The 24,163-nt window shown below is 38.9% G+C and overlaps 1 protein-coding gene across 2 annotated transcripts in view; it reads right to left on the bottom strand.

Moving 5' to 3' along the window:
• The window catches only part of CACNB2 (calcium voltage-gated channel auxiliary subunit beta 2), a 340,464-nt gene that overhangs the window by 82,734 nt on the left and 233,567 nt on the right, over positions 1 to 24,163 (bottom strand). For both annotated transcript variants that reach the window (XM_067562325.1, XM_067562326.1), the window contains one exon: positions 23,650 to 23,769. In XM_067562325.1, coding sequence (XP_067418426.1) covers positions 23,650 to 23,769 — 120 coding nt within the window. The remainder of the gene's footprint in view (positions 1 to 23,649; positions 23,770 to 24,163) is intronic.

Raw genomic sequence — 24,163 nt, 5'->3', positions numbered from 1 at the left:
CTCTTAGCTGTGCAGCGTGAGTGCGTATTTCCTGTTACAAAGATGAATTGCCTGGAAAGTGGGAGGGGTAGAGAGAAATGCTACCTGGCAACTGAGGCTCTGCTGTGCAGCGGAATGAAAAAGCAGTGCTATGGGGCCAGGCAACTCACTAGGTTGGAGAGAATGTCCTGGCCTGGAGAAATGCAGCCCTGAAACCTCATGATGGGGAAGTTGTGTCTAGAATGGCAGGAGGAAAATAAATAAACTAAAAAGCAGTGGCTCCTTTAAGAGTCCTCCTCTGTCAAAGATTGGAAGGGGAAGGCATCACCTCAGCTGATGGGCAAGCCCGTGGGGCTCAGGTGAGACACGGGTCCCTGTGCAAACCTGACCTGCACTATATGAATTACTGCTGGTTAGTTCCCAGAGGAATTATGTAATGAAGTTGCAGCCTAATTAAACCATTTCCCTTGTACCTTGTCTTTCTCTCCTTATGTCCAGATCAAAAGCTCAGTGTCAAAAGAAGCAGCTGGAACATTGGGAGGCCTCATAAGTCCTAATCTCAGCAAACTGGGGTGTCTCATTACCCTAGGTATAGGCTTGGGGGCTACTGCTTTTCAGTCAGTCAAACTATTTCCTTAAAATAATACTCTCAGCATTTAGTCTATTCACCCTGAGTATCATACTCAATTTTGCTGGCAGCCATCTGCATGAAGAAAAAAGTCACTAAGACAGTTGCCTGAAGTTTTTTGGCCATTTTTTTTTTGTGTGTGTGAAAAACCCTCAGATTCAACAACACCAAAACTTTTACAAATTTGTGTCAGTTTTGCCAAACTTTTTGGTCACAATATTTTAAATTTTTTTTTTAAAATCACTTTTTGTTCAAAACAAAACCATTTCAAAATTACTTAATTTTATTAAAAACAATCAAAAATATTATAAGATGCTCAAAATCTAACCAAAACTTTGTTTCATTTGACCTGAAACAATTTCCCCCGTTCTCCAGAATCGCGAGTGAACCAAAAAATCCATTAGTTGCACAACTCCAGTCACCAACCAATATTGCTACAAGGAATAGATCATCCAAATGGGCCAAACAGGTGTAACCCAATTAAAAAAAAATTTTTTTTTTGTTTTACACAGAAAGAAATAGGTACCTGTAGCAGTGTGGGCCTAAATGTCAGAAAGGGGTTGACCTGTATGGTACACTTCCAAACATAAGGTAAAGATGAATACAAAGTGCAACTGACCCAATTATTTTCATGTTTCTCAAACCAGACCTTTTCCAAAAACCAAAGATTGAAAAAGGTTGTTTGTCTGACCACGTGTGCTAATGTTGGCACTTTTCCTCTGTCCCTTCATTTTCTGACCCCGGATAATATGTTTTTTGTGGTACTGTATTTTCAAGACAAGCAATGTTACAAAGTAAGACCATTCTTGCAATAAATTCTGCCGCTGCAGGATGGTAAACAGATTTTCAGCTGGTGGGTTTGTTTTTTTCCCCTCTGCATGCTCTAATTTCTGGGAAGGACAAGAAAAAAGGGATTCTTTCGTTGGGTGGTATGTGGGTGTCAGTTTTGTGTTATAATGGGCTATTTTTCGTTAGCCAAAAGAGGGCCCAAACATTCATGAACAGCAGAAGGAAACTGAAATAAGAAAGAGAGAAGCAGTGTTAAACATCAGAGGGATCCACTTTTACAGAAGATTTTGTTGGATGGTTTGTGCTCATTGCATAGTCAAACACATAAAATATACATCAAACAAGAAAAAAGAAACGTCACTCACCCTTAAGCAAATATGTTGAAAGGGCTTATTTGTAAATATTTATTTATAGGAATTACTCTTAATTAGCATTATCCACAGAGCTTAATGCATCTCAGTCTAAGTAATCAATGTGAGTTTCCACTGGTTTTCTGTAAAGCAAAAATGAAACAAGCAGATTCCTTCCCTGAACTGTGTGTGTTGGTGAGGATGCAGGGAGGAAATATCCTGCCCTCTTTTCAAATAAAAATCAAGGAAGCCTAAGTCTCCAAAAATGGAAACAGACTGAGAAGAAACTGGCTGCCAAGAAAGCAAAAATCACAATAAAGTCAGTCAAAGCTCAAAGTGGCAGCATCACGATGGCACATCATCTTGTGTAATGTGTGCTTCTAAAGTAGATCCTTCAAGGAGTTTTTAGAAATCCTAAGAGAATACTACAAAAAAAAAAAAAAAAAAAAAAAAAAAATCGCTCTCCATACAACTGGCATTGATATGGGGATCAGATTGTTTATGACTGTGAGTCTGGGGGTGATGAGACACACAGTGAAAAAAACAGCAATTGTGAATACTACACAAATGACTTATTTTTTTCAAAGCCCACAGATGCTAATAACGTACCAACAACCTGATCTTCTCCACTACAACACAGAGAACTGCATTCACAATGTATCTCCAATCTTCAAACAAACATATAGTAATATTTCTGAAATGCATTATGCAGGAGCAGTGGCACAGCAGCCAGCAAACTGAGTTGGAAACGCAGAAGTTTGAGCGGCGATCTGTTGAAAGAGAAAGCAGGGACGCCCTTGTTCTTTAGGTGCAAAGAGAAAATTCTTGGGAGAGTTTGCTTGCTTGCTTGCTGGTTTGTTCTCTGTTTTCAGTTTGCAGAGGCTGGTAGGGGGCAGTGTGCTGTGAGAGAAGCAGAGGTTCTGATCACACTGGAGCCCTGACTAGGGGGTGAGGTCTCCCTAACTAGGGGGACTATAAAGGCAGCCAAGCAGCCAGCCAGATAGCAGTACAGGAGCCAGCAAACAGAGGTGAAAACGGGGGAATTTGAGTGGAATTTGTGAGGGGAATTTGGGGGAGGAGTGGATAGCGTTCTGTTTTTGTTTTGTGTGAGTGGGTATTTTTTCCTGACAGGAATTTAGGAGGGAAGACTATGACAACTACAGAGGCAGCATTGGTAGTGACCCAAGGAATGAAAGGGACAATGAAAATGACTGGATGTGGAAGCTGTTGGATGTATATTATCCTGGAGCGGGTACCTGAAAGGTTCTTCGTTTGTATGAAGTGCCGCCTGATAGAGATGATAGAAAAGATCAGAGGTTTGGATATGCAGGTAGCAATTTCAAAGGGGATTTGAATGGATGATGGTGGGAAGATGAGAGGAGGCTGAAGGGAAAACTCAAAACTTGCAGATGCTGGACTGGAGAACTGAGAGAGTAGATTGCTGGATGAAGAAAGTGGCCAGTGGAAGCATGTTACGAGACATACGAGAACCAGGCAGAGGAAAAATTCAGCTAGTAAAGGAGAAAAAGAGTTCAGGAACAGGTTTGCTGAGTTGGAAAATGAAGGTAGAGTGCAACAAGCAGTAACAGAAGATGGGAGGAAAGGAAGAAGAGAAGAGTGGCTAATCCTAGAAAAAGAGGGAAAGAGACAATGGAGATAGCTAGAGTCTGGGTGCCCCGGGAAGGTAGAGGATGACTCACAGAAGACTGCAAGTGAGAACAAAACACCAGAGGGCTTGTAACCAGAAAGAACAGGAAGAGGAAGGCTGCAGAATCACACCAACACCAGGAAGAGACTGGTCTCGGAACTCCCTTCTAAGAAGAATAGACAGTCTTGTCACCAGAGCTGATCTGAAGAACAGAAGGATGTGCTGTGTGCTGGGAGCTAAGATACAGGATGTGGACCTGAGGATGAAGAGGATCCTAATGAGAGCAGGAAAGAACCCACTGCCTGTCCTTCACATGGAAACAAATGATACAGCTAGATTCTCGCTGGAACGCATCAAGGGAGACTATGCTAGGCTTGGGAAAACACTTAAAGAAATGGAGGCTCAGCTGATCCTCAGTGGGATTCTACCTGTTCCTAGAGGAGGAGAGCAAAGGCAAGACAAGATTATGATGATCCAAGAGATGGCTCAGGCAGTGGTTCTATAAGGAGAGCTTTAGGATGTTCGACCCCTGGGAGGCATTCATGAACAGAGAACTGTTCTCATGGGATGGACTCCACCTGAGTAGGGAGGGAAATGGACTTCTGTGATGGAGACTGGCACAACTGATTAAAAGAGCTTTAAACTAGGGATTTGGGGGAGAAGTTTGAGAGGTGCTCATGTAATCTCCATGCCTGATTCTAATATTGAGTGGGAGGAAAATCAAGAGAGGATACAGCAATGAAGAGAGGAACAACAGAAAGTAGGAGAATGGACACCAAGAGGAAAGATAGTGCCAATGCTGGGAGAAGAAAGACTGTACTGAATTGGGCAAGGAATATGGGCAAAGATAAGCAGAAACAACTAAGATATCTGTACATTGAAGGAGCCTGGGTAACAAAATGGAGGAACTAGAACTACAGGTGCAGGAAGTGAAACCAATAATTATAGGGATAACGGAAACATGGACGAATAGTAGTCATTACTGGAATACAGGTTAGAAGGGTATGTGCTGTTCAGGAAAGACAGAAATAAAGGTAAATGGGTATAGCAGCATTGCATATTATTAATGAAGTAGACTGTACAGAAATCAGAAGTAATAGATTCTGTTTTATCCATTCCATTTGGGCCAAAATCACTTTGGGGAAGAAAGCTAACAGAGGCGCCATTGGGATAGTGCTTGGGGTATGCTACAGACCCCTAGGAGCTGATTTGGAGATGGATAGAGATCTATAATAGTTTTAATGAAATAAGTACTATTGGGAATTGTGTGATTATGGGGGACTTTAATTTTCCAGGTACCTACTGGAAGAAAAGTGCTACTAATCATGGTAGGGCCCAGATATTCCTGGATGTGATAGTTGACAGATTTCCTCAACAAATAGTCACCGAACCAACAAGAGATGATGCTATCTTAGATTTAGTATTGGTAAATAGTAAGCACATCATATAAGAACTGGTTATAGAGAACTTTGGTTTGAGTGATCATCAGTTTAAAATAAACGGAAGGATAAACAAAAATAGGTCTGCAATTAGGGTCTTTATTTCAAAAGGTCAAACTTTAAAAAAATTAAGGAAAGCAGTTAGGGTAGTGGACTGAAGAACTCAAGGATCTGAAAGTGGAGAAAGCTTGGAATTAATTTACGTCAAAGTTGCAGAAACTATTTGAAGCCTGCATCCCAAACAAGAGGAAAAAATTCATGGGGAAAGGATGTAGACCAGGGGTGTCAAACTCATTTGCTATGGTGGACCAGATTTGAATTAAATGTACTTCAAGTGGGCCATACATACCATAAATCAAAATACTAGGCACAACCATTTTTATGTAGGTTTATATTTTATTTGTTAGATATCAGTGATAGAAAAACTGCAGTAAATTCACTTCTACAACTACTATGATTTTACGATTAAAATAATCGATCCATGATTAAGAATTATAGTACTGCGCGATGCCCCAAGACCACACTGTCCCTCTCTCACCTTTTGGAGCGCTGTGTCTCGTGCACACAGCATTCTATGCGTTACCGTCAGAGTACACAGATCTTGTGGCAGTGTGTGATGCTGCGATATCTCGCAACGTTGTACTCTCTGGCAGCAGTGCGCAATGCTGTGAGATCTCGTGGCAGAGAGTACAATGCCGTGAGATCTTGCGACAGTGCATGCAGTTGCCAGGGGCCAGACCAAAAAGGTTGGTGGGCCGTATCTGGCCCGCAGGCCGGATGTTTGACACCCCTGTTGTAGACCAAACTGGATGAACAATGAACTCAAACAGTTTATTAAAAGAAAGCAGAAAGCCTACAAGGAACGGAAGATGGTATGGATCAGTTAGGAAAGCTACCTCTTGGAGGTCAGAAAGTTTAGGGGAAAAGTGTGAGCTGCCAAAAGTCAAACAGAGTTGGACCTGGCAAAGGAAATTAAAACCAATAGTAAATGGTTCTCTAGACATTTGAATAAAAAGAAAACCAGGAAATAAGTGGTACCACTAAGTGCTGAGGATAGGGTGGAGATTAAAGATAATCTATGCATACTCCAACACCTAAATGAATAAATACTTTGCCTTAGTTTTTAATAAGGATAGTGAGGTGCTTAGGGGTAGTGGCAGGATGGCTAATGGAAATGGGGATATGGAAGTAGAAAATACCATATCCAAGATGGAAATCAAACTCCAACAGTTTAAAAAGACCAAATTTGTGGGATAGATAATCTCCATCCAAGAATATTAAAGGAATTGGCACATGAAATTGCAAGCCTAATAACAAGTATTTTTAATGAATCCATAAACTTGAGGATCATACCCTATGACTGGAGGATTGCCAACACAGTATCTATTTTTTTAAAAAGGGGAAAAATGGGATCCAGGAGACTACAAACCTGTTAGTTTGACCTCAGTTGTATGCAAGATCTTGGAACAAATTTTGAAAGAGAAAGTAGTTAAGGATATGGGGGTAAACGGTAATTGGGAGAGAATACAAAACGGCTTTACAAAAGATGATCACACTAGATGAACCTGATTTCCTTCTTTGAGAAGATAACTGATTTTTTAGACAAAGGAAATGTAGTGGACCTAATCTACCTGGCTTTCAATAAAGAATCTGATACAGTTCCACATGGGAAATTATTAGTTAAATTGGAGACGACTGGAATTAATATGAGAAAGGTGGATAAGGAACTGATTAAAGGGGAGACTACAATGGGTCATGCTGAAAGATGAACTGTCAGGCTGGAGAGAGATTACTAGTGGAATTCCTCAGAGATCGATATTGGAAAACAATCTTATTTAACATTTTCCTTCATGACCTTGGCACAAAAAATGGGAGTGTGCTAATAAATATGCAGATGACACAAAGTTGGGAGGTATTGCCAATACGGAGGAGGACTGGAATATCACACATGATGATATGGAAGACTTTGAAATCTGAAGTAATAGAAATGAGATGAAATTTAACAGTGCAAAGTGCAAGGTCATGCACTTAGGGACTAAAAGTATTTTTTTGCTATAAACTGGGGATATATCAGTTGGAAGTGACAGAGGAAGAGAAAGACCTGACTGTATTTGTCAATCACATGATAACTATGAGCTGCAAATGTGATGCGGCTGTGAAAACGGTTAACGAGATCCTAGGATGCATCAAGTGAGGTATTTCCAGGAGAGATAGGGAAGCTTATACAAGGCACTGGTGAGACCTCATTTGGAACTGTGTGCAGTTCTGTGTGCAGAACTGTGTGCAGTTCTGGTCTCCCATGTTTAAGAAAGATGAACTCAAAATGGAACAGGTGCAGAGGAGGGCTGCTAGAATGATCAAAGGAATGTGAACCCTACCTTATGAGAGGAGATTCAAGAAGCTTGGCTAGTTTAGCCTAACAAAATGAAAGCTGAGGGGAGATATGACTGCTCTCTATACTTCAGAGGGATGAACACCAGGAAGGGAGAGGAGTTATGTAAGTTAAGAGCCAATGTTGGCACAAAAACTGGCCATCAAGAAGTTTAGGCATGAAATTAGACGGTTTGTAACCATTAGAGGAGTGAAGCTCTGGAACACCCTTCCAAGGGGAGCTGTGAGGACAAAAAACCTAACTGGTTTCAAGACTGAGCTTGATATATTTATGGAAGGAATGGTATGATGACATTGCCTACAAAGGTATGTGGCCTATCTATGACTGCTAGTTGCAAATATCCCTAACGGCCAGATATGGGGCATTTAGATGGAGAGGGCTCTGAGTTATTACAGAGAATTCTTTTCCAGGGGTCTGGCTGGTTGGTTTTTCCGATATGCTCAGGGTCTAACTGATCACCATATTTGGGAGATGAATTAATTTCCCTTCAGCTTGGATTGGCAGAGACCCTGGAGACGTTTTTGCCTTTCTTTGCAGCACGGGACACATGCCACTTGCAGGTTTAAACTAGAGTAAATGGTGGATTCTCTGTAACTTGGAGCTTTTGAAGGAAGATTTGAGGACTTCAGTAACTCAGCCAGAGGTTCTGGGTCTATTACAGGAGTGGGTGGGTGAAGTTCTGTGCCCTACGTGCAAGAGGTCATATTAGACCTCAATGGTCCCTTCTGGCCTTAAAGTCTATAAGTTGGGCATTCTGCACTTCCTTACTGTACCCAATGTTTACCATTACATTGCTTAAAAACATTTGAAGTCCTTGTTATTCTAAGCTTTTGCCTCTGTCCTGTCTCTTTCTCACCCCTTTACACAAAATGTTATCATTTAAAAGCCACCAACTACAGAGGTGTATCCTCCCACTTCGAGGTGCACCACCATTACATTTTCCAATATTACACACACACACACACACACACAATATTTGTGCCTATATTGATTGGTTTGTTAACCTTATAAGAGTCTTGCCTAAATTCAATGAAACGCATAAACCTTTCACTTCAAGAGTATATTCAACAAGGAAACATCTACCTGTCACAGGATTCAATATCAAGCAGTAGCAATCACGGAATACAGACTTTACAAGGATATCGAGGAGAGTATGGTTCTTAAGTCCACCCTATGAGCCACAGTGGAACAGCTCTTTCATAAATGGAAACCCTTTTTTACGATTGCTGTCAGAGAATTCAGTGCATCATTAAGTCAAGCTAAACCAAATCAGCCCCCTCTTAGAGGCAAAGACAAAAACAGCACTCAAAAACAAATGGACCATAACCAGAGGGAAAAATCTACAGAGTAAACAAGGTCCCTCCTTCCACCAGAGATGTTTGCTGGCTAATTTAGTCGGTCTTTCTTTTGCAATACAGTTACATTTAAATGTATTGGATTCTTTTCAATATATGACAATTGAAACAGTCCACTCAATGTGTAATTTTAAAAAAAGATTTAATAAAAATAATCATTCTCAATGCATATGTTCAAACTTCATCTGTATGGTGCTAATAGCAAAATGAAAAAAACGTTATCATTCAACTCTAAGGATCATAAATGCCCATCTCTTTGAAACATGTACCATAGACTGAGTCTAAACATGATTCTACTAGTAAAGGAATAGACTTTAGACAAAGACCATCTTGCACTTACATGAAAAGCACGATAAACAAAGAAACAGAATAGGTAAATGATGTAAAAGCACAAAGAGGGGGAAAAGATTGAAAAGAAAAATGAAAAACACTAAGTAAGTAAAATGTGAGAATCTGAACAGGACTTTAAATTGTGTAAGTGCAGAATTATGAAGGCTGCCCATTTAATGCCATCCCACAGTCTCCTTGCCCCATTTTTACCACTGTCCAAAGAGGAAGTTCCTGCTGAATTGCACCTCAGCCCCCACTCAATGGGGGATTAAAACTTAAAATGTGAATTTTTCCCAAAATATGATTACTTGGCAGTAAAACTGAGCAAGGACATAGTCAAGCAGCAGCCCTCTGATTGAACTGCAATGAAGCAGGGGTAAATGGAGTAGAGGACGACTTTAAAAGTGTTCAGTCTTCACAGTTAGCTCTGGGACTTGAGAGACAGGACTTCTGCCATAGCTTAGAAGAAGCTACACATTTGTACTGCTGGCATCCAGACTACTCAGGGTCTTTATGCAAAGCCCCCACACTCCTCTCTGACCAGAAGAATGGGGGACAGCTGTTGGGCCTTGCACAGTTTAGGTCCTCTCCCTGCAAAGCCTGATGTCTGTTCTCTACATTTGGCAGATTCACTCTATAGCAGCTCCCCCACCTCTCTCTGCACTACTGCCTGTCTGTTACCATAGAGACAGACTGCAGTGCTAGAAGAAGCTGAGCTCAGGCGCCTGGACAAGGGAATAACAGGGTTGAGTGTATCTCCCTACCCTGTCTGGCAAGAAGAAACTTTGAAGGGAGGGAGAAGAGAAGCAGTCTAAAGAGCGTGAGTGGATGGGTGAAATAGACTTAGGGAAGGAGAATATCAGGAAGTGAGGGGGTGGTGCTAATTAGTAACTTATTTTGAGGGAGGGGAATAGAGGAGAAATTCTTTATGGAAGGGAAGAGAAAGATGGGGAAGAGAAGTTTGTGTGGAGGAGAAGAAACTTGTGGGAAGGCAAGAAGAAACTGATACGTGTGAAGAACTTGTGAGCCAAAGAAAGTTAATGTGGAGGGAAGAAATGTAACAAAGGAAAAACATAAAAGAGTAATACTTAAAATGTGAATCCTCCCCGCCAAATATATAACTTTCACGGCTTTAAAAGTATTTTGGAGAAAAGCTGAAGTGTTGCAGTAAGCCAATAAACGTTGCTGTAATCTCAATGTGATCCTTATTCTTTCTGTCGTGAAATCAAGATAATTTCCTGTGATGGGGTGTATAAGGCCCACACTGGGGAGCCAAGGGTTAATGAGCAGCTCAGGGCCCAAAAGGCCCCGCCCACCCAGCCGCACCTGCTGGGCATGCTCATAATGGAGGTGGAGTTCAAAAGGGAGGGCTCTGCTCAGACAGGGAGGATAGAGCAAGGGAGTAGTCCTATGCTGATAGTTCCTGCAGAGAGACTGCAAGAGCTCCACACCACCTGGACCAGACACCACTGCAGAACCGCTGAAGGCCCTTGTGAAGACCAGAACAGGGGGTTGCAAGTGAAGAAGAGCATCCAGAGCTCTGTCAGGGAGAGCCCCCTGCCATGAGGTCATATGCCAATCCTTTTTGTGAATTTGGAAGGAACTGAACATGGTAGAAAGTGGCCCAGGGAGAAGTCTTGGTGCATCCACCCCACAGGCCATATCTCCAACCAGCCAGTCATGGGCTCCTAGTTGGAACCGAATGGAGCAGTGAGGGCCCGGGTTCACCTACCACCAGCTGTATACTCTGGCTGCTGGGCAACATGGCCACGGACTCTTGCCACTGGGCGACGCGGCCAGGCTCGGACCCCCCAACATTTCCTCATATTTTAGAAAATTGGGCCTCGTGGTTTGTATATCAGTTATGTACAACAAGTTGGATTTTGACCCTCCAGGAGCATGTGGGACTGGAAAATGTGTCTAAGTGAAATAAGTGGCCTTTGGATCAGCATCTGAACTTTGTGCAAATGAAGTGGAACCCTTTTCAGAAGTTTGGCAATCACAACTAATCAGAGCTAGGTGCTTCTGAAATGAAGAGAAAATAATGACACTTCAGAAGAGTTTATCACCCCATAGCATACTGTTCTAATTTGAAGTTAGTAATGCCATCTAACATTCATAAACTATAATGTACTTCAGAATGACAGAACACTAATAAATTGCTAGCTAAATAATTATGATATTACTTAGCTCTTAAATACTATTCTTGAAATTAAAGTGATATATTTTGAATTTTTTACTTTTCCAGTATTGTCCTTCCATGCCTCCTTTGAAGTTTGCCCTCTGATATGCATCACTCTGTATATCAAATGCTTTATAACAGTTACATTTGACTTTATTGGAATTCCTTGCAGAAACTAAATTCTGATTTAAATTAAGCAGAATTAATTTCATTAGTCAAATAATATGATAATCTGCTCTAGGTATTAGGAAACAAACATTTTATTTTTCACATCAGACTTTGTTAATAAAACCAGCCACCATTAGAATCTCTGAAGTGATGCCAAATTTTGCTTTTTTGGTCTTCATTTTTTAAAGCCTGATTTATTCTTCCGTATCTACTACATAAACACCTGTATATAGAATAATTTTAAAAGTTGCTTTGATTGACAGTGCAAATTGTTTTGAATTTTTTAATTAAAAATATTAGCGGCTGTAACAGATGCCAATATTTAAAATTATGTGTGTGTCTGACAAGCTTCCAATTTAAACATTAAACAATAACTAAACCTAGGGTAACAAAGAATTCATGCTACAGTTTCAACGTGCATCTTCTTGTGATAAAAAACCCTTAATATACTTATAGTAGCACATTTAAGCTATTCAGTTGTTGCTAACAACATTGGAGTGCTTAATTTTCTGGGGTCTTCAACAAATTTGGTTCCTTAGATGAAGTACACTGAAAATAACAAAGCTTTTATAAAATAACAACCACCCAAACTACTGGTAACACTACATTTATGTAAAAGGCAATATAATGACAAATTCTTATTGTTAAAATATTTTAAACCTTTTCACTCAAGAAAAATCTATATTATCAGTATAACATATGATACATGCAGTTAAATTTCAAGAATTCTGCAATCTGACAAAAACTCTCTAATAAAATGCTCTTTTTATTCTGGATTGCAAAAACGTTTTGTATTTTTCCTTTTTGCATTGATCTCAGCATTGCAAAATCAAATTAACGTTCAGATTTGCTATAAAAGGAATACTGATAGCCTATTTAAGGCCTTACATTTACATCTTACACAGCATCATTGGATGATGCTATTGAGATATAATTATAAAATTTTTACCAAAATAAAGAGTTTCAGGGCCTATTTTCAAGATTTATGTTGTCCCTGCAAAATTATTGCTTGCCAAAAGCCTGGATTTGTGTATCCAAACCACGTAACTCCCCACAGAAAGTACACATCTGTGCACAGAATGCAATTTAGAAGACCATATTTTAAAAATATGTTTTTTTGTTTAAACCAAACTGAGTATTTCACAACTGATGCATGAGATTTATATTTCTTAAATTAAAGTAAACTTGTGCCTATGTAACCCTTCTAGTTATTAATTCAGACTCAATAACAATGCATTTTCATAATTTTGTTCCCTCTTTAATGAGAGCATTTTAAAAGATAATAAAATAAAACAAAGTCTTCCAAAAAAAAGTGAACATATCTAAGTTATTTAATAGGACCAATACTACTGATCGTGTGCATTTTATTTTTCCTCTAATACACCACTCAAGAAAGCAATGCACTGTTGAACACTGGTACTGGTACATTGATACACATCCCAGTGATACATGACACTGTTACAAGCAGAGAGCAGTGGGATTACCCATCTCTGTGCATAAGCCTTGTCTCTGACACCAACTTCAGGGCTTTAAATTTGATGGTCTGTCTTGTTAAATGTGACTATATGTGCTTAACAAATACTGATCAATTCATCTGATCCATTCTGTTTTTATCTCCAGTTGCGCCTAACCCTGGTAGGAAAAAATAATACGAAGACAAGCAAATGCATTAATTATTGTGTGATTAAGAAACAAGATATAGCACTTAAATATCTATCATGTTGGCTGTGCTAAAGTTTAAGCATGCATATAAAGAAAGCTGGACTTGTATTTTACTTATTGTTGCACAGATTAGTTAGACTCACAATAATGTTAAAATCCTTTGAACCTCTCTCTCTCTCAAAACCTGTCAAGATAATTCAATTAGTTTGAATAATGAAATAAGGAAGGATGATCCTGTATGGTTAAGGCATTTGACAGGGTCTCTGGACACCTAGGTTCAATTCCTAGCTCTGCCACATTGACTCTGTGCAATGTCGGGCAAAGCACTTAAGGTTTACCTACAGGTTATAGTTGCTGCTGTCTTAACTAAACTGTTTTTAAATCACTTTAAAAACTGGTACAAACTTCTTTGTGGGCAAAACTTAAATGGGTTTAAACTGGCATATACTGCTTTAGTTTGACTCATTTAGTTTGGCTTGATTTAGCTTTAGGGACTGCTGTGCTCTTTGCTAGCTCTGGCAATTCCCTGGGTTGGTGTCCAGTTAATTCCGGCTGGTCCTTGTCCTTGTTAATGTCCTGAAGTGGATGAAGTATGGTGATAGAGTTGCTAATCCCTGCTGCTGCTTGCCCTGAGCTGGAATGTGGATCTGGCTGCTTCCTGGTATCAGCTGGGGGATGCTCTGGCTGGGCTGCTGGCTCCTAGCTGGTTGCTTAGTTCTGACTGCTCCTTGCCTCTTGGTCCATGACTGACAAGGCTCTGGCTGACCCTGCCAGCTGCTCCTAGAGTGAGAGGGTGGAAGGCTTCTGGCCCTGGATCTGATTGCTACTCTGTGGGTACTGTTCCCAGGCTGCTGTGAGAAGGCAGAGATGGCCAGAGCACTGCCCAATGTCATTCTAGCTCCCAGTCTAGGTGGGCAGGGGGACAAAATTCTAAGCTGTCTTTTTGTTCTGTGCTTGTACAGCACCTATTACAGTGGAGCCCTGCTCCATGACTGGGGACCCGGCCATTATGCTAATACAAGAAGAAAGAAGAAAGAAAGAAGAAAAAATAAATCACCATGGGCTTGAGTCATCTTAGCTGGGACTGTATTGGTTAGAATCCAAATTAAAATGATCCCAACCAGAGAGACAGGTTCCCAGATTAGGAGTTGCAAGGTTCTAGGCAGGAACAGTTCAGAAAGCAGCTAAAAACCAAGAGATTTAGGAGACGTCGTAATTTCAGGGGGCCTTCTGGTGGGAAAATTGGAACAAAGACTTTTGGAATAGATAAAAACCTGAGTCCCTGAGCTTGGGGATAAAAAGGGAAGCTGAGGCTGAAGAGTGGCACTGTCTCCACCCAGGAGTGGGAATGCATGGATAAGTTGGGTTTACCTAAATTTTGGGTAAGACAGTTATGCATGTAGACTTTTGCTTGTGTTATATACTTCTTCTCTCCTTATGCTGTGTTCCTTCTGTTGAGATTAAACTATACAGTACTTTGTTTTGACTTGGCTGCTTTATGTCATTATGTTCACACTGATTACAGGGAAGTCGTGCAGGGAAGCCAAATCCAGACAGGACTGCTGAGCAACAAGAGATGTTATACAGGGGGCCTGCAACCAGGGACCCAATAAAGAGTGGGAGAATTGGGGGATTACATCCCAAAGAGGAGAAGGCTCAGGGCCTGTCACTAGGAGTGGGGGTAGGAGGTGTGTTGCAGTCAGAGACTGAGGGGGATCAAAGGTCAGATAGCCCTGAACTGTGATACTCCTGTTAAAACGTATTAAAACAGAATTAAAGCTTCCAAACCTGGAATATGATCTAGAACCAACAAAGTTCAAACACAGAAAAAACTCCAAGTAAAACACAGAATAAAGCTGTGTGAACCAACTCAAATTTAGTCTGTTTTAATACAAAACTCATTAAAGTTGCCCTGCTACCAGTCCCCCCTTGATCTGTATGGAATAGCCATCTGACCTACTCCTCAGTCATGAAATTTCAGGAGTTTCTGCTAGTTTGGCCTGAAAGCTTCACGCAGCTCTAGGCTTAATGTCAATCCAAGTATATTACTCTAATATGCAAATACAAAAGGAAGATGTATACTTTGAGGTTTAATTTTGAATTATTCATAGTGTAAACATCTAAAGATTCTGAAGAAAGAAAGCCTCAGACTCATATATACAATACTACATTTCCATAGTGTGAAGTGGCTCATGGGACTCTACAAAAAGTGTGGGGAGGGGATCCAAATAATGAAATAACTGGGATTAATTCAATATATGTTTCTTTACAACTCCTCCTCCAGAAGTAATACTTTCAGTTGCAATTTGACTTCATAACTACAGCACTATGATTTGTGTCTTCCACAATACTGTCTCTTATTAGTGTACTTGCAATTCCCAAGTGCAATGTGTGCAGCTGATTCTTAGAATGGCACAGTTGTAAATGCTTCTTTTTATATTTAGTTTAATGGGAAAATCTAAGTAAAAACCCTCATGGGCAAGCCAGAGGTGAAATAGAAAAAGCTACATTTTAGCCCCATGTGCTTTGCTTTTGCTTTAGTAAATGTTATCTGAAGCTCTGTGTTAAAATCTAATAAGGTTTTTAAAAAATCCATTTTCAAATATGTCAGTTTATAGTGCATTGATGGAGCCAGAAAGCATCATGGGAACCTTATCTTCCACTTGAGCACTCTGACTCCTCCAGTCAAAATAATCAAAGCAGCTAAAGTAAGATGCTTTTGAAGACCATTTTCCCCCTTTGTATTTGTTAGTGGTTGAAAACAGAGGACTGCTTCACATCTCTCACACCTTTTTAAGCAACATCAGAAGTCCCTGGATGCTTGGGTACTGCAAAGTTGTACATAGCAAAAAACTGCCATTTCTATTCCCTATTTCTACGTTATATTTTCAAAGCACTGTACAAACTAATTAATCTTTATCAGAGCATTGTGTAAGTGTATTATTTATCATTCAGTGGTAAAGGCAAAATGTTCATATTAAAAACCCAAACTACATGAAACCTACCTGCTCTCAGGTGTCTTTATAAAAAATTTCAGTCCAGATTCTCCAAAAAGGAAGTGTAACACTTCAAGTGAACACTAGTCAGTCTATGGTACAGTGTTGCAACCATAGTAAATTCATCAATTCACATAGCAAGAAGCCATACAGGTGGGCTCCTATCCCATTGGGACTTCCCACCTCAAAGGAGTAGCTGTGACTGCAGCCCTACGCTCCTATTAACAGAGGCCATGAAGATGGCCCCTAATCTCCAGCCTCAGATGCAGCAAGAGCTAGAAAACTCATCACTATGTTTTTTGTTTCATGACAGATCTGATTAAAATTGCTGATTTTATATGAGATTAGCATGATCCAGAAAACAAAAGTGAAATTAGGTGGACACGAAATTGTATGATCAGAATCCACTGATAAGGTTCACTTCACCAAAACTCATGCAGATGACAAAAAAAAGGCCTATGCTCATCTTTACAGAACAAATTTCCTTTATTCTCTGGCATTCTGTTGCAGCCCACTGTGTGGATTTCAGTTCAGATCTGTTAGATTGCATTTACCATGACAACTTTACCCTGGATACACATTTTAAGTATAAAATAGCGTGACCGTGTATTTGTCATTCTGTATCACACACAATATTTTTGGTTAGCTTTAAACAAAGTACACAAGTTACATTATTGAAAGAACATGTCAAGCCATGATTGGAAGCAAAGCTTGAGGAGCAGACGCTGATGTTGAATACTTCCATCAAATACAAGGGAAAGTCAGTTGATGATAATGTTGTGCTATTTGCTCTATACCATCTACTGCTTTTATACAGAATATAGCGTGAAAGTGTGACAGGAGAGCCAATATCAACAGAACTCCTTAGGCAACTCTTTGAACCTTCAAGTATTTTGAAAGATTTTTACCCATTCCCTACACAATGGAGGCACTAGTCACAGTTTATAGTTAAGGCTGAGTTTTGCACTTGAAACAGGGATTTGACCTCTTTTGTCAGAGGGGGACACAGTATATCCTCTCCAACATACCACACATGCTTGGGGTACAAAATAATTTTCTAAGAATGTACAACTAAATCTATTAATTAATTTATGAGTTAATACTAAAAAAAAGACCCATTTTTTAAATTAGCCTTTGATGTTAGTCCAATTTTGGCCTGCAACTTCTTAATGAAACATCACACTCTTCAAACTTTGCATATAGTTAAAACTCGTTGAAATCTTGTGTATAGGCTACATCAGAAGAAACGAGGCTGTAATCACATTAAAAACTAGAGCTTGATCAAAAATTGTTACAATTTTTTCACCAAAATAGTCTTTTTGAAAATAGATTTTCATGAAAAATTCTAATTTTTTTCAAAGTTTCACTTTTTTCCTGATTAAACTAAAAACCAAAACAGCAACTTTTTGCTGTATTGCTCCCCCCCCTCTTTCCAGTCCTCCACATTTTTTCTTGGGCAAATTGGAGAAGGGAAAAAAAGGAGAAGGGAAAGGAAGAAATACCCAAAATCCTAACTTTTTTTTCTAAATTTAAGTACGTTTCTTTAAAAAAATTTCAGTAAATTTTAAACAAGCCGAAGTTTCTTTTGGAATCAAGACTTATGAAAATTTTCACAAATTTTTTACTATGTTTTGACAAGCTCTATTATTAATGATGGTTATAGTTATTGATTATGAACAGAGTCCAGTCAACAGCTCATGTCACTGCTAAATTGGACCAATGAGGCATCAGAGATGACTCAACTAATCACCACTCTTCCCCTACAGCTAATATGTATGCTGCAATTCTGTTGCTCCAAAATGAGTCAGTGGCCTGAGAGGGTCTTTATCAAGAGTTCTCATAGATAGATGACTTAGATCAACTGATTACTACTCTTAAAGACTCCATGACCACATGCTACCAGCTCCATTCATGGGGTAGCTTCTCCCTCTAACAAAAACTTCAGTGCTTTCTCAGAGGATAGTTCTATGCCAATGTGCTGTACCACCTTAAATGAAGCGGTATTCCTGCCATATAAGGTGAACAACTTGCTCTGAACAGAAGATCTTCAATGGAGGAAACAGATGGCCCCCTCCAAAGCCCTTCATATCCCCAGTTATCTCCCTTGGTGAGCCTTCTGTACCCCTTCACATTCTAACCTCTCTATCACCATATTTTCCTTTTTCACCATCCCCATTCCTCTGGCTCCCAATCCCACCAGTGGTACTTTATATATATTTGTACAAACACATAGAGACAGTTCCTGCCCTGACAATAATACAGCTTAAGTATGAGACTTCTAATTTCAAAAAAATTCAAGAAAACTACATTAAATCGGGGTTAAGGTGGAAAATAAATATCAGTAATTTAGGGTAAAAAAAATATATTACTAGAATGTTGTAATTTTCAAACAAATATTATAAACTCAGCAAATTCAGAGTGAAGGTTAAATTTAAAAATACAAACACAGTAAGGTATCCAAACAATCATAACGGTGTTCTGCAGTGATGAAGGACATTAAACTGATTTTTAGAGATAGATTACATTTTTTCATAATTTTTCCTTCATAGTGTGACTATAAGGCAGAGTTAAGATTGTGTGGATGCCCGACCTGTTCATTCCCATACTTTAAACATGTTTATTTTTGGAATAATTACAACATTCTTGTAAAAATATTTAAACCCTTAAATTATGAATGTTCTCAACCTTAACTCAAGTTTGTCTTTTATTTGTTTACTCTGAAGAGAATACTAATTCTAAAATACAATTCCAAAATAAAGGCAAAGGGCAAGCTTTACTGTATTATTTTTTAATCCATTAATGTAGGGTGTCTTTACGACAACAGGGCCAACTGCTGAAATTGCAGACATTAGCAAAAGTAAATATCTCAGGGCCAGGTATAAATCTCATTTAAATCAATAGGCTTGGATCAGACTGAAAGTGTCTAAATATTACAGTGCTTTATCCTTTAGAAAAGCTGACAGATGACACACAGATAAATGGAGAAGTCTGGAACTAAACTCATTTATATCTGCTGAAATTCACAAAGACTTTGAAGAAGGTGGATGTGCATTTCCTTGCATTTTAAACAGATATGGGGGTGCACTAACACAGTGAACTTTATGGTCATACAAAGAGTGGATGTGTTATGTCCAGTTTACAGTTTTGCATATAGTGGTGTTCCATTTCTCCCACCTCTACCCCACATGAATGTTCAGTCTGGCATAATGACTATGCATCACATAAAGAACGCTATTAAAAGACAACACATAGCATGTCACTGGTTGCCTTATTCTCAAAACTTGCGAGTATAGATAAACATCTTCAGCAAGGTGAGGCAGAGAAACAGACAGTGAGCGAGCAAGAGTTGGAAGAACAAGACTTCTTGTACAGTAGAGTTTGCCTGAGAGGATTGAGAGGGCTTGTTGTACTACTGACCTCTATGCTTCTGAAGATGCTGTACCCCTCAGAAATAGGTAGGCAGACGGTCTTGTTCCTCATCCTGATTATAGGCTAAAATGCAGATACATTGTTGGGGAAGGTTTCATTTTATGTCCCTTACAGAACCTTTTGGCAAATGTAAGAAAGAATTTGTCCCAGCACAACAAAGTGCTTCCTGTGACTCCTTTTGTGTAATAACTACAGGAGATTTTTTTAAAGTTACTACTTTTTCTCCATGCTTTCAAAGGCAGGCACGTATTTCTACAACAAGCCATGTACAGTCAGAATCTTAAATCATTTTTCTTAGTACTATATGTGATATTTTCACATAATTCACCCAAAAGCAACAAAGTTAGATGCCTTAGCTTGAGTTAATACATTTTAGTATAGAAATTATTACATAGATGCTTCAACTTTTCATACACATTAAATTAGGTTCTCCTGTGCACAGAACTGACATCTCTGTTTCTCCTCCTTTGAGTTATTAATGGTACAACAAAGGCCAAATCCAGGTCCCATTCAAGCCAATGATAATTTTACAACTCCTTCAGTGGGATCAAGACTTAGCCCAAATATATATGTATTTACAGCAACAAAATCCTTTCATATTTAATTTTTTTTTCTTATATATGTACAGTGCCTAGCACAATGGGTCATGATTCTTGATTGAGACATCTAGGTACTACTCTACTGCAAATAATTAATATTAATAATTTCAACTGAGGTAGTGCTGAAGATATGCTAAGAACTATAAAGACATTTGAAAGGCATAGTCCATGCTCCACAAAGTTTATAATCTTAAAAACATCCACCACAGAGAAAAATTGAGCTACTTATTGAAGACAAATAAGATGAAAGAGTTATAGTTGTATGGACCAGCTCAGGAAGTGCATTATTCCAAGGACTTCATGCAAAATAATAGAGACACGGAGCATTGGGGCTGACTTCACTGGCACTGGGAAGGGACCAGGATCTATATAAATTTTCCTTCTCAAATATACCCTAGTCCATATATGATACTAAAGTTAGGGGGCCCTCCCCATTTTCAGCTCAGTTTTCCATCTCATCACACTTGCTTTCTGCATACATAATAATTCATCCTGTATTGTACATGAACAAAATGACCCGTCTTGTACAATCATCTTTTACCTAAATCGCTACTCTCATCTTTCTTATGTCAAGATTATGTAACAAACCACCTATGACAGTGATCCACTTAAAAAGTATTGTTCCTGCTAAGAAAGAGTGTTTAGGGCAAAGACTGCTGGCCTGTCACACTTTCCCCTTAGATACTGTTTCAGTTTTCAAGCAGTACTACAGTCAGTTCTTGTACATACTTGCTTCATTTGAACTGGGCACACTGTTCTAGTCTATCTTCTTCAAAGTCCAAAGCTACTACCAATTGTCCTCACAAGCCTCATTGGTACATCTCTTTCTACAATTTTTAGGTGTTTTCCCTGTCTGTAAGGAAGGAACATGGATGTTCATTGAACTGTTTTCCTCAAGTGCATGAAACACTTTGACAGTTTTATATCTACTCTTAATACTCCATCATTTTCCCCTCAGCCTCTGCATTATTCATGTATGTCATACTTTTCTAATTCCTATGACAAATAGAATTCTAATTACTTTATTTAGGATCAACATTTCCACTCACAATGTTAAAGAGAAAAAAATGAAAAGCAGCTGCATCACTTGCTCCTGACTGATAGCACATAAAGACAAAGAAAAGACAGGCACACTTGGAAATCAGGAATCTATATCCACTGTTTGCAGCCTGGTGCAGTGAACAGTGAAATAATGTGAACCTAACTTATTGTTTCATTAATTTGATTATTTTGTCAAGGAGATGAACTACTCATCTATAAATGGGAGTAGCAAAATATTTCCTGTAATATTTCAGAGATATTTAACTAAATTTAAGTTATTCTGGTATTTGTCTTTAGAAATAGCTTATAAAATGAAGTGACGAACATTATATAATGTAGATTACTTTAAATATTAGCCAACACGGGCATACAACAATTTATATCCTACAATGACATAACCATTACAAACTGAAAGGTTTTTAAACCCTTTTGTTTCAAGACACTAAACTGTTCCTCCAGTGCTTGCTTTAATCCCTTTTAACACACAGATGATTTAAAACATCAGTTTGTGTGTGTTTTACGTATGACTGAAACCCCATTGTTATAACAGCTTGATTGTAGCACTGCCCTCCCACTTCAAGCTCTCTCACAGTCAGAGACAGAGTCAGACCTGGTGACTATTCCTCTGTCAAATGAAGTGAGAACAGTGTTTTGATGTACAGAAACACAGTTTTTAAAAGTGAAGGTCTGCTGGCAATTTCTCTGTAAACTACTATGGCAGCTATGCTAGAGGTCATGAATATTTCATAAGGGCAGTCCATGCCGTCAAGCCAGCATCGCTAAGCCAAATTCCCATAGCAACACTCACATAGATTTACTCATCACTAAAAGATGCATCAGATCAGCAATAAGTGCTCTGATGCTACTCTTATTATTCTAAAAGATGTTATTACCTAAACTCTTATTTTAAAGCTCAATTATTTTTTTAATAATGCTGATTTATTTATTTGTTTACTTTTTCTAGCAAGAGTTGCAGCTGCTAAAACAAAGCAACCTTAAACTAGAGTAACCCTGACTTACTAAACTGTGGTTAACCAAATCTGTTAACCAAAGATCAACTAACATCTTTTAAGGGTTGGGAAAGAGAAGGAAGGGGAAATGATGAGACTGACTGCTTCTGTTATAGAAATGAAACTGCATTCCCAGAGCATTGAAGTGTAGCAGGAGTGTGGCTGCAGAGAGATATCCCCAAGACCAGCAGGCTCTAGCACCTCTTGAAAAACGAGGTTTGGGAATTCTTATTAGACATCTGATAAAAGTATAATTCTCCAAAAAAAACCAAAAAACTTGGTAATCTCCTCCTTCCCTCTTTGACTGAGCCTTCTGCCTTCAGAAAGCTTTCTGGTTCTCTGTGCACCCTGTTGACTGTCTGATTTACTGGACAGTTCTCTATAATCAAATTTATCTCAATGATCTGAACTCTTAATTTCATGAAGGTTTAGGTGACAGCAAGAATTTTGTAAAACTGGGTACCATAAATGAACAGAGATGAAGCTGATTAGATAGGGAAACTGATAAAGTAGCAAAGGAGAGAGTGAAAACAGGGAGATCACAGGAAAGAAGGAACTGAGAAATGGGGGAGAGAAGAGGGAAGTAACTGGAAACAGAACGTGTGAGAGGGAACAGAGAGAAAGTAGGTTACAAAGAATGAAAATACTAGATTCCAGTAAAACCAAATATAAATACGACAGAAAGAATGAAAGTGAAGAAAAAGAGACCTTGAAAAAAATACATTGGAAATGGCACACCAAGATCTGAGAAACAGCATAAGGGGAAGAAAAAGATAAAAGAATGAGGAAAAACAAACAAGGGACACATAGATGGGTTTTTATATAATATAAAATATTGTATTTTATCGTAAGTATAATTGATGCAAAAATTAAAATGCATAGCAGAGATAAACACACATATACTTTTGTTATATTGTGACTGTAAAACTTCGTATTTGCACATGCATCTAATGGAAAATACCTAAGCATGTTGGTGGGATCCAAGCCTCATTTAGTGTTTATTAATCTGCCACTACCTCCCAGATGCATGGAAGTGCAGTAGAATTTCTGTGGGGGCCTCAAACTCACAAAGGCTTTTGAAATTCTGACTGTCCCTACTGTAGTAGATAAATGAAATTGTTTTCTTGTTAAGGAAACCAATGAAATCCTCTTAAAGAAAATGGACCACTGTAACAGTCTGTCTTTACTTATACATGCCATGCAGGAAACAATCCTGCACATGACATATGAAAACTAGACTTCCAATGCCTAGCTGCTACGATTGTATGATAGACATGATTTATGGGGCCAAATCCTACTCAGGCAAGCCTCCCATTGATTATAAAAAAGGACTTCAAGATTTGTCCCTGTGTACTAGGAATTGATGGGTTATATAACAAAATACAAAAGTTAGTACAGTTCTTTAAGTAACTAAACTATTTTTAAGCACATTGAGTCTCCCAAAATAGGAAGGACAATCAAGAATGGCAACTTCTGTCTTTAATCAATTTGTTTGATAAGTCCAGAAACCTATGATAAATCCTTAACAAGAGATCTTATGAGGTATTTTAAAAAAATATTTAGAAAAACATTTCTACTGATAACCAAATGAGACAACAAACTCTTAGAAAAAGAGTACATTCCTGAACCTGTGATGTGAAGAAGCACCTTACCTTTGCTTTTTCCAGCTGTGCTTGGGCCTGTCGTTCTGCCTCTCTACGCACTGCCTCCCTGTCTTCCTCCAGAGATACATCTGAATCGGATGGACGGCTGGTGTAGGAGTCCGCCGAACCCTGCGCAGAAAAAGGAGAAATATTGTTTCAAATTTATTGCAAATGCTGCATCTAAGGGAAAAGTGTCCCTATATCTTGTCTCTGACTTGATAGAAATAGCTTGAAAAGAAAAAAGAAAAATACAGCAACAGAGACATTCAGAAAAATAATATTAAGTAAGGGTTTCAAATCTGGAGAGTATCCAAAAGTCAGGTGTCTCTCCAGTGGTTTATTTCATGCCCTCTCCCCACATTCTAATTAGTGTGCTTTTTGGTAAGCAGAGCTGGTTTCTGTGTAGAGCAACGGCAGTGGTGCAGTGCAGGGCTGAAGGACATACAATGGTTTCAAGGATAGCTCCATAAAATCAAAACCATAAACAAGGACATTTTAATACTAGTGAGGGAACAGATTTAAT

Source organism: Emydura macquarii, unplaced genomic scaffold (genome assembly GCF_026122565.2).
Source record: "Emydura macquarii macquarii isolate MOO-44397 ecotype Brisbane River unplaced genomic scaffold, CSIRO-AGI_Emac_v2 contig_2422, whole genome shotgun sequence".
NCBI classification, from domain to species: Eukaryota; Metazoa; Chordata; order Testudines; family Chelidae; genus Emydura; species Emydura macquarii.
Note: the sequence above shows the minus strand (reverse complement) of the source record. Positions and strands in the feature narration are given on the sequence as shown.